General features: G+C 46.4%; 1 protein-coding gene across 3 annotated transcripts in view; it reads right to left on the reverse strand.

The window, feature by feature from the left end:
* The window catches only part of PIP4K2A (phosphatidylinositol-5-phosphate 4-kinase type 2 alpha), a 179,754-nt gene extending 168,507 nt beyond the window's left edge, over positions 1-11,247 (reverse strand). For all 3 annotated transcript variants that reach the window (XM_063611074.1, XM_055296747.2, XM_055296744.2), the window contains exon 1: positions 11,104-11,247. In XM_063611074.1, coding sequence (XP_063467144.1) covers positions 11,104-11,247 — 144 coding nt within the window. The remainder of the gene's footprint in view (positions 1-11,103) is intronic.
* Between the last annotated feature and the right edge of the window lie 632 nt (positions 11,248-11,879).

Here is an 11,879-nt window from a genome sequence, read left to right on the forward strand (position 1 = left end):
GCAGGCTGGGCATGGTGGTTCATGCCTGTAATCCCAGCACCTGGGGAGGCTGAGGCAGGAGGATTACTTGAGGCCAGGAGTTGAAGACCAGCCTGGGCAACACAGCAAGACCCATCTCTTACAAAAATTAAAAAAATTATCCAGGCATGGTGGTGCACACCTGTAGTCCCAGCTACATAGGAGGCTGAGGCAGGAGGATCGCTTGAGCCCAGGAGTTCAAGGCTGCAGTGAGGTATGACCATGCCACTGCACTCCAGCCCAGGTAACAGAGCGAGACCTTGTCTCAAAAAAATAATAAAATAAATAAAAGAGGCCCGACAAAGAGAAAAATAAAGACTGAAGAACTGTAGCTACTCTGAGCTTGCCTTTAGGAACAGAAAAAGCGCAGGGTGGCTGGAACATAGGACTCATGAAGAGGGTGTTATGGGATGAGGGCAAGGAGGAAAGTGGGGCCCAGGCCAGTAAGATCCTGCAGGTCAGAAAAGGTCTGGATTTTATTCTAAATGCAATGTAAGCCTTTGGAAGGTTTAACTGAGGACATGACATGAAATCATCTACAGTTCAGCAAGATTCCTCTGCAACTGCTGCAGAGAAGGCGGACTGAAACAGGGCAAAACTGAACGCCGGGAGACCAAACAGGAGGCTACCACAGTGTTCCTGAGAAAGAAGATTCAAATAGAAAGAAGCAGGTGGATTCAGGACTCAAAAATTGGATGTGGAGAAGGAGTGGCGAGAAAAAGCATAATCAAGGTTGGGCCCTATGTTTAAGCTTGAGCACCTGGGTCTATGGTGGTCCATTTTCTGAGACGGCAAGAGGCCAGTGTTAAGTCATGACGGGGGATGGGGCAGAGTGCAGGGAGGAAATCAAGAGGCCTGCTTGGGACAGCTGAGATGTCTATTAGGTATTCATGTGAAGATACCTGGTTAAGAAACTGCATATAGAGCCCAAGAGGAAAGTTAGAGCTGAAGTTAAAAATTTCTCAATCATCACTGTAAAATGGTATAAAAAGCCATGAGACTAAATGAAATCATGTAGGTTAAGTAAATGTAATTGTAGAAGATGATCCTGGACAGAGGCCTGGGGCATTCCAACATTTCCAGACTGAGCAAAAGAGGAGGAGCCTGCGCCTAAGGAGTGGCTAGTGAAGCAGAAGGAAAACAAGAGACAAAAAAAAAAAGGAGCCCCCTGCACTTGAAAACGTGAGCACTGCCAGTGATGCTGACTTGAGCAGTTTCCTAGGTGTGCTGGAGGTGAAAGCTAGATTGGAGTAAGTTAAGGAGATCATGGCAAGAAAGTTGAGGGTTGCGCGGTAGGGTGTCTCTACAGAAACAGGAGACCTCAGCTTTAGACAAGGCCTTTCACTCCTGCTATGAAAAGGAACAGGGCAGGTGTGGTGGCTCACATGTGTAATCCCAGCACTTAGGGAGTCTGAAGCAGGACTGCTTGAGACCAGGAGTTTGAGGCAGCAGTGAGCCGTGATCGCACCATGCACTCCAGCCCAGGCCAAAAAGCAAGACCTCATCTTAAAAAAAAAAAAAAAAAAAAGGAACAGAAAACATGAGAAGACACTAAAATGAGAGACTAAGGGTGAAGGAGAGCTTCTGCTGTTATTGTAGTTTATTTTGCTTTCAAGATGGGAGGCCCCGGAGTGGTGAGCCATGTCAGTGAAAGATACTGCAATGGTGGGAATCGTCTATATCTGCACTGTTCAATCCAGTAACCACTAACCACATGTGGCTAAGTGAGCACTTGATAGGAGAAACTGAATTTTAAGTTTTATTAGCTGAAATTTAAATTGCCATATGTGGCTAGCAGCTACCAAACCAGGCAGGGCAGCCCCTCCAGCATGTCTGTAGACTGACAGACCCAGCTGTCCAAAATTCAGATGGGATGGTGGGAAGAGCAGAAGCTGACGGCTTCCATTTGTTCAATGCTATCTAAATGAGGTTATATGCTGAGGGGAGGACGAGGTGGGGGGAGTGGGGGACAGGACACTAGGTGAAGTTCAAGGAGAGGGGAAAAGGAAGAAATGACTTCAGAGAGTAGAGAACATATTAAAGGAGGCAGTAACACTTCCGGGTCGAGTGTTATTTGAGATTTGTGGCAAATTTTAAAGTAACCCTGGTCAGAACTGCTGGCTTTTCTCTGGCAAACATCAACCACTTGGCCCTTCAAAGGTGGCCTCAAACTACTCTTTCAACCATCTCCTGACATTCCCTTTATGTTCCTCTGTGGTTTTCAATTTTCTTGGCTGCAGGATCTTTTTTACCCCCTTTACATATTATATTCAGTACCCCACTTAAAAAAAAAAAAAAAAAAAAAAACGAGAGCAATGACAATGAGGACACAAACAAGGCTGTTCTGGAGGAAACTGAGGTAGGACTAAATTCCCCCACCAGCTCGGCCCCCTCCCACCAGCCCCCGAGGCACATCTAAGGAACCCCAGGGCTTGAAACCAAAGATTTATCCTGATGGGTGTTTCTCAAACTTAAATATGCTGACCATCAGCATGCCTTGTTAAAATGTACATTCTGCTCCAGCAGGTCTGCAGAGGCCCAAGCTCTGCATTTCTAACATGTTCCTGCCATTGTGGCCACAGCCAAAGCCAACTACTCACATTCTCCGCTCTGCTTGGTTTTGCCAGCTGTCGGACCCTCGGCTGCACATGCCTTTCCCCATTGTATTAATCTGTTCTCACGCTGATATGAAGAAATACCCAAGACCGGGTAATTTATAAAGGAAAGAGGTTTAACTGACTCAGTTCCGAGGGGCTGGGGAGACCTCAAGAAATTTACAATCATGGCAGAAGGGGAAGCAAACACGTCCTTCTTCATATGGCAGCAGCCAGCAGAAGAATGAGTACCCAGCAAAAGGAGAAGCTCCTTATTTAAAACCATCAGGTCTCATGAGAACTAACTCACTATCACGAGACTAGGATGGGGAAAAACTGCCCCCAAGATTCAATTATCTCCAGCTGATCCACCCACAACACCTGGGGATTATGGGTACAGTTCAAGATTAGATTTGAGTGGGGACACAGCTGAACCATGTCACCCATCTTCTGCAGCTGGGAGATTCTATTTAATCCTCAAGGTCCTCCTCATTGTTACCTCCTCTCAAGGATTCTCCAAGTCCCCCAGGCAGAAGTAATCATGATCCAGTCCTGGTTAGCACCTTGGCCCCGTCTCCTACCACTATATCCCCCTCTTGCTGTGCTCCAGCCACGCCAGCTTTCCTGCAGTTGCCATAACAGGCCAAACAAGCACCAGCCTCAGGCCCTTTGCACCAGCTGACCCCTCTGCCTGAAATGCTCTTCTCCCAAATTGCCTGTCTAAGCCCTTCACCAACGTCATGCCTTTGCTCAATGTTCTGCACAGTCTATTTAATACCCTCCACCCCTAGCATTCTGGACACTGTAGTTATTTACACATATATTTATTTTACATCTGTGTCCCCTGTAGTTATGCACAATTTGAGGGCAAGGTCCACAATATATTCATTTTGCATCTGAAGCATCTTGCAGTGTCTCCATATTTAAAGACAAGGTGAAATATCAAGTCAATAGCTGACATAACTTGCAACTAATGGATGTGAATTAGATTTCTGACACTTCAAAGAACCTAATCGCCAGCGGAAGTGTGAAAAATACAAGAAAGAACATAACAAAATAGATACAGAAAGTAAAGCAAGGGCACAAGGGTAATTCTAAAATGATAATTCATAACTCAAAAATACACAAGGATGCCAAGTACAACGGTGATGTTTTACTACAAAACAGGATAAAGTAACCATTGATTTAGCATACAATCTGATAATCTGCTACCTCTTAGCATTTAAGATACTAAAAAAAAAAAAAATAGGATAGGCATGGTGGCTGAAGCCTCTATTTCCAGCACTTTGGGAGGCCGAGGTGAGAGGATTGCTTGAGGTCACAAGTTTGAGACCAGCCTGGCCAATATAGCAAGACTCTGTCTCTATGTTAAAGAATAGTAATAATGACAGCTAGCATATTAAGAACTTGCCATGTGCCAGCAACTATTTAGGCATCTTACAGGTATGAATTGATTTAATCCATATAACAAACTTCCACAGTAGGTACTATTATTACCTCCTTTTATAAACAAGGAACTGAGAGGCAAAATAACTTGTTCAAGGTCACATAGCCAACTGAACACGGACTCCGGATCTCTTAATCACTGCGTCACTGTGCCCAGGTAGCTGAAAAACTATAAAGATTTAGAATTGCGAGGCTTAGCTTTAGGTAAGTTACTCTTTTAAAACTCTCTACATTTTTCTTAAATAAATTATGTATTGGTTCTCTCCCTACATGCTCTGAACATTAACAATGATTTTCTTTCTATAAAGGAAAAAACCGTTTTTCAAGTAGTTTTCTCCCATGTTAACAGCTAATACTCTGTCCATCCAAGAACAGCTCTTAAAACTAAGAAAATAAAAGAACTCAAAGAAATGAATGACTCCTGAGCTTGGCCCAGGCAGCACAACTCAGTGGTTAAGGGTACAGCTGTGAATCCCAAGTACTAGGCACTATGACCCAGGCGGGTAATCAATTCAGCCTATGCGTGGTCCCCCCTGAGAATTCTTCCTGGCTGCTGCATGCTCTCCCCACTTTCTCACCCCACACTATCCCCACCTTATTCTTGCAAGGGTTCTTGATGGGGGTTCCATGAACTCCCAAGTGGTCCATGGATAGAATTAAAGGGATCCTTGAACTTGCTAGGACATATCCCCTGTATTTTCATTTATTCCTTTAAAAGCCTCATTCTGAGGAGTCTGTGGCCTTCACTGGACTGCCAGAGGAGTCCCTGGTACAAAAAAGAAAAGAAATGAGGATAAAGGCAGACACAGGGAAATAAGCTAGGGGGTTTTAATATCAGTCTAGGAAATCTGGTTAGGAGTGACAGAAGTGAGAATGGAAACGAAGAGATGGATTCAAGGAAACTCCCCAGGTATTCCTAACAAAATGGCATCTTTCACCTTCCTTCTACTTACCTTCCAAAAAAGAGGAACTGCCTCTACTTCCACTCATTCACTCCTTAAGTCTTTAAGCTTTCACACCCACCCCCAATCAACCACTTTAACACAAGCACAGCCATGACTTTCAAGCACTTGGGAACATCTAATTCTGCTGACCTCTGTTTTCTCCTCCTGTTTCTTCTTCCTCTGTCCTTCCTTCAAAGCCAACTGTCCCCAGTGTCCCTGCTCCTCTGGTGAAGATCTGACTTACATCTAATTCTGCTGACCTCTGTTTTCTCCTCCTGTTTCTTCTTCCTCTGTCCTTCCTTCAAAGCCAACTGTCCCCAGTGTCCCTGCTCCTCTGGTGAAGATCTGACTTACCGATTCTGTACGGGCAGGTCTCAATGGTCTGTCCCAGCCCTAGTGGCTCCCAAGCTCCAATCACACCTCTCCAGCATCCCACATGGTACTGTAACTGCAGGATGCACCCACCACCATCACCTGCAATTCCACATTCTTGAATCTAAATTGTTTGTGTCCCTTTCCAACCTACAATTTCTTCTCCCAAATTTTCTAATCTATCATGGGGCCACCATTCTTCTAAGGGCTCATCACATACAGTTGGGGCTGGGGGAGGAACCCTTAGTGGTAAAGTTCTTCCTTCTACTGCTATGTAGCCTGTGGACCTGCAGCACCAGTACCACCCGAGAGTATGATAAATGCACAGTCTCAGGCAGCACCCCCACCAGATCTGCTGAATTAGACACTGCATTTTAATTTTTATTGTTTCACATTTAGTGGGAGCCTCCATCTGTCACCCAAGCTAGAGCGCACTGTACAACCATGGCTCCCTGCAGCCTGGACCTCCCGGACTCAGATGATCCTCCCACCTCAGCCTCCTGAGTAGTTCGGGCTACAGGTGTGTGCCGCCATACCCATCTATGTTTTTACATTTTTTGTAGAGACAGGGTCTTGCTATGCTGCCCAGGCTGGTCTCGAAATCTTGGCCTCAAGTGATCCTCCTGCCTCAGCCTCCCAATGCATGGCTAGGATTACAGGCATGAGCCACCTGCCCAGCAGCAGAGCCTAATTTAGCAGACTTTTTTTTTTAAAAAAGTCCCCAAGTCATTAATAAGCACCTTAAATTTTGAGAAAGAGGGATCTGGTTCTTTTAATATATCACCATGTGCTAATTACAGTGCTAGGCCTTAAATACAGTATTTCATTTAACCCTCAACCCTGTGAAGTCATATCATCATCTCCAATTTAAGAATGTGAAAATTGAGGCTCAAGTGACTAAATCACCTGCTCAAAGAGCCCATCAGTTCCAAAGTAAGCATTTGAACCTCATCTGTGCAACCACAAACCTTTTTAGCCAAATTGCACCAATTCCCTTCAATTCTAAAATTTGTATTTCGAAGGCTATGCTGGCAGAATTAATTACTCTGGTTGACTGTATTTTCTAATCAACTTAAGGCAGATTTTGGTGGTTTATTATAATTCTTACCGGCAACCTTTCTAAAGGCACAGCAGATAAGGATACCCTGGAAATAGAAATCACTGACCTGACATGGGGCATCATTCTGAGTACTGAAGTTTAGTAACTGTAAGTACTAAGTAACACTAAGCACTAAGTATAAATACTTAGAGTTCACTCTAAGTATAAATACTTAAAGTTCACTCTAAAGTATCTGACAAATGGAGAGGAAAATGTATTCTGTTCTCCGGTTATAATCCCAAGTTTTAAGGAGTATAAAACGACTTCCCTAATAAACTTTCTGTATGTCTGCTTGGTGTGTTTCTTTCCTCTGAAGATTAAAAAGAACAAAAAAATAGTTTGAGGAGACTAGTTCTTGAATGAATGGTAGCTGGATTCCACTCAATAATTTCATCTAATGTCTAATTTTAATTTTAATGTAATTGCCTTATTATGTCCTATTCAGTCAAAGTCATTTCACAGTCACTCACATCACTTTAAAACTTAGTTTTCTTATCTTCTTTCAGTGCCCAAATAAAAACCCATGAAACTAAAAAAATAATAATTATGATGCATCCAATATGGTCTTTATCTATTCCAAAAACCAGAGCCTGTGGAGAGTATAATCAAAGCTACTGATGCTCCACCAAGGACGCCATGAATTCTCCAATCCACACACAACACAGCACACGGTGCTCATCAGGCTGGCCCTCTCAGATCCCCATGGTAAAGACCCACGGACGTCCAGAACCATCCAGCTCTATTACTAGGACAGAGAGCTGCGTGACACTGCCTGGCAGGCCCTTTCCCCTGTCTGGGGACTGTTCTTTCCCCAACGCCAACAGGCAAGCGCTGCCATGTTTTTATAACTGCTTAGTCCAAGGGACGGCCACAAATGACCAAGGCCAGACCAATCCCAAGTGGAATCCTTCCACGGTATTTTTATAACTGAATTAGAGACAGGAAACCCTTTTGGGGGAGCAGAAATGACAAAATGTGAAATACAGGAACCGTTCATTCCCTGCTCTGTGGAGCCAGCCAGCTATGAAGGAGAACTGAGCCAAAGGGTACAGAAAAGTCCCACGCACTCACACACCCACACACTCAAGCACCCAGCTCTTCACATGGTTCCGTTACCAGTCTTTCCTTCTACTGTGATAGGCCCCCCAAACCCCTCAATACCTGACATTTTTGCCAAAGCTCATTTGAACTTCTACAGCTTTAAACCAAAAGCCTCTAACATCAATACTTGGCTACTTCTAAATGCTACATGTTTTAAACAAGTTTTATGTGCTTTAAGGTTTTTCTATACAGATAATGTTTTCCTTTGGATATTTAAATAGGTTTTAAAATACTAATTTCTAAAAGGCTCACATTTCACTGAGGATAAAAATCTTTTTCAGTATCTATTTAAAACAAGTCTTGGCTCATATCATTCAACATCCTCCCCACACTATTAAAATATCATCTTAAGACGCTTACTGTTTGATCATTTTTAGTTTAATTCTAAATGTAACAAGACAAAATTGCCTTAAGTCTTTTCCTTTATGTATTCAGTTATAATCTCTGCTTAAAATACTTAAAAATTGGCACTGATCCATTCACTGATGGGTATTTTAAGTTAGAAAGCAGTAACATATCAAATTAACCACACAATGGCAGGCTTACTCCCGACTATGACCATTGCCCAAATCAAGATGTCCATTACCACCTCAATGGACTTGAACATTTTCACCGTAATTGCAAGTTGTTATGTTTCAATCAAATCGACTTTGGCTTAATAGACTGTAATGCAGTTCAGCTACATTCAATATAACAAACTGTTAGTTCACAGTCTCTTAAAATCACCATAGATTTCCTTCCCCTCTAGTCAAGGTCTTGAAAATTCCCTGAATGTTGCTGCATTTGGAAGGTTATAATAGTAAGACAACTTTTATATATAGTATTCTACAAATCCTAGTATAACACTGTGCACCTAGTAGACTGAAAAAAAACATAATCTTGAGTTAGACTTGAAAATCAGCCAAACAACTTCAGTTCACAGGTGCAAACACTGATGCCAAAACCTGACCTTAACATGCCCAAGGTCAACAGTTAGAATTTAAGAAAAACTTAAAGCACAGATCCAGTGAGCGTTTTACCACAGTATGTGGAAGATGCTCATATACAACACCATGCTTGTTTGTTCTTAAGACTGCTGACATATTTATTCTCACATCATACTATAAACTTTGGTGCACAGAAAGTCATATAAAACATTTATCTAATATCAGACATTGTCACCTAAAATGAAATCAAACCAGAAATACATGGCATCTAAGTGTTTAGATTTCATGTTTATATTACACCTCCATTCTTTTTTCAAAAATAATATAGTAAAGAAAATACACATTTTGAAAAAGAAGGCTGTGAAACAGACCTTTCTTATGTCAACTCAGAGCCCTCAAAATAAAGACAGCTGGACAAAAATATTAGAGGTGTTTTAGCAATTCTTCCCATAGTAGCTGACACTGTATGTGCCCAATATATATCTGTTGAATGAGTAACATGCTTACATTTATATGAAATGGAAACTTCACTCCTCTGGTTATGGATACTCAGAATTGCTAACTTCTCTTGAGAGCAAAAGAAAATAACACCAAATGTACTATTCACAAGTCATACACTATGAAACACTTAAGTAGTTTCAAAATATTTCCAATTAGCAAGAAACTCTAAAACAAATGTAGCAATTCATAAATATAAGGTAGCAACATAAGTGGTTACAGTAAAACATACACAATTACAAGATTTTTTAAGGCAAACTGGAATTCAGACGAGTTCCCAGAAAGCACTTTCTCGGCAGCATATTGTTGACACTACCTTACTAAATTAAGCCCCGAGACAGAAACACTCTCCTGACCAAAACACCAGAACTCCAAAGGAGATAAAAGCACCATAAATATGAGTAAGCACTACAGTATTCATCCTTTTTTTAAATTATAAGTTTCTATTCTACTAATAAGGGACCCAAAAACTAATAACATAAATAATAAAAGAGCTTAACAAAATTATACATAACTCTACATTGTAAACTTATTACTTAGGAAAAATTGCATTTCATTTTCCGTAATAAAACTTGAGAGGAGTTTTTGGTGCAGTAATGCATGCTCTTGTAACAACTTACACTCCCAAATAGCTAAAGAAGTTGTCAGGAAGTTAAAATGAACTTCAGTGAATCAGTCATTAAGCTGGATAAAAATAATCATTTCTCAACTTCTTCAAAAACACTCACTCCATGCAAACACGATCGATCCTGATACTGTTTCGCCCTTCCCCCTGCTCAGCTTGGGGAAGAAAAATACAAAAACGACGCTTTTAGGCATTTTAAACAACTTCACTACATTGAGAGTGTGTGTGTTTTTTGTTTTGTTTTGTTTTTTCCCAAAAAGCCAGCATGGTTTTCTGTCATTTCCATTACGCTGAAAAGGACATACAGACATCCATCGAAATCAAAAGCAGGGAAAGCGGACTTACACTTTTCCCCAGATACTAAGTGACTGCAGTGGCTAAGGTCATGGTCAAAATTCACAGCTCGTTTAAACTTTCCTGGCTGAGCCAACAGCTCCGATCATGTTTCCTGATCCTATCTAAGTGGATTAAAACTGCAGGAGTTTCTCACTGTCAGATCAGCAGGAGGCTATTTCAGACCCTCGAACCGCAGTCCGCATAGCCCGCAGCGGCGCATCCTCCAACCCCCGACTGTGCGTGACGCTAACCTTTCCACGCGTTCTTCTCCAGCCTTTCCCACACCCCCCACAGCGGGTGCGGCCAACTGGGGACCCCCTCCGCCCGCGCCCGCCGGGACCCCCGCCTGCTGTCCCCGCCCCGGCCGCCCTTCCGCAGTCGGTGACTTCTGCCTGACTCCCCAAAGTGGGGGAGGCGACGAAGGGAGGAAGACTCCCCGCCAAGGGCTCTCCAGCCCGCACAGCGGCAGGGCGATGCGGGAGAAGCGCAGGGATGCCGCCCGACGCCAGAGCCATATTTACATCGGCTGCTGCTTTGCCAAAAAGCCGACTTGTGCCCAGTAATACTGCCTTTAAAGGAAAAAGAAAGGACCTAAGCACCAAAGCTGCTGCCCCAAATCTGCTCGCGCTCCGGTATCCTCGCCCCAGTGCCCCAGTGGGAGGCTTCCACGCGCCCAGCCCGGGACAGGTACACCTGCCCGCAAGCGGAAGACGCGGGCGCCGCGCGGCCCCCACACCGGGCAGCGGTCGCCGGGACCCGGCCCCCAGCAGCTCCCGCTGGGGCTGACAGCCGAGGCGCCGTGCCCCGCACAAACTTCCTACCTCCCAGGCTGCGGGGACCGACCCGCGGGCGGGCGGGCGGACGGGGGGCGGCACTGGCACCCACCGTGAGACTCACATGCACACGGGACCCCCAACCCGCACCTGGCCACAGATCTAAAGGGGACGCAAGTGGTGGAGCCTGGGCGGCCCGGAGGGCTGGGGGCACGCGCCACGAGGCTGGGGGCTTCGAGGCGGGCGAGCAGCCGGAGGGCCAGGGCTGGCTCCGGCTCCCCGCCCCGCAGCAGCTGCAGCCGGAGGAGGAGGGGAACGAGGAGGAAGAGGAGGAGGAGGAAGGGGACCGCGCGCCGCAGCCGAGCCCTTACCGAGTGGTTTACCCCCCACATCAGGACGCTGAGCAGCGGGTCGCTGGCCCGAAACAGCTTCACTTTCTGCGCTACGAAGTGCTTCTTCTTGGTCTTGGTCTTGCTCGCCAGGACGGAGGACCCTAGGTTGCCGGGGGTCGCCATGGCCGCCTCCTATGTCCCCTCCACCGCCGCGCTCCCGAGGCCGGGGACCCGCCCTCTCTACACCCTGGCCCGGGGAGGCAGCCGCATCCCCCCGGCGGCGGCCCTGGCGCGCCGCGCTGCGCTCCGCCCGCCGCCGCAGCCGGCGCGCTCGGCCCCGCTCGGCTCGCTCCGCCCGCTCGGCCCGGCAGACTGCGCTCTGTTCGCTCCCCGGCCCGTATCCCGCGCCCGCCGCGGCTCCGCGCTCAGCCCGCGGCTGGACCCGGCGCGCGGCGAGCGGCTTCCGCGTTGGGCGCCGGCGTCATGACGCAGGGGGCGGGCGGGCAGGCGGGAGGCGGCTGCGGCGCCGCGGGCGGGGCACTGGGTGCGGGGCCCGAGGCGCGGCAGCCGGACCGTTAGGCTGCGCCTTCCCGCCCCGGCTCCCCTGTAGCCGGGCCGTCCCCTGTGCGCGGGCGACCTCCGGGCGTTCGCTCCCTGCCCGCGGAGGAGGCCGTGGGTTGCGAGCAGGGAGCCTGGGGACCCCGGCCAGGCGTCCCCTGCCGCTCCCCGAGGAGGGAGAGGACAGAGTGGGCAGAGTGAGGAGGTTGGGGAGGGGAGCCCCCAGGCGTCGATCAGGCGAAAGAGGGAGGCTCACG

This window comes from Symphalangus syndactylus, chromosome 10, assembly GCF_028878055.3.
Source record: "Symphalangus syndactylus isolate Jambi chromosome 10, NHGRI_mSymSyn1-v2.1_pri, whole genome shotgun sequence".
Classification (NCBI taxonomy): Eukaryota; Metazoa; Chordata; class Mammalia; order Primates; family Hylobatidae; genus Symphalangus; species Symphalangus syndactylus.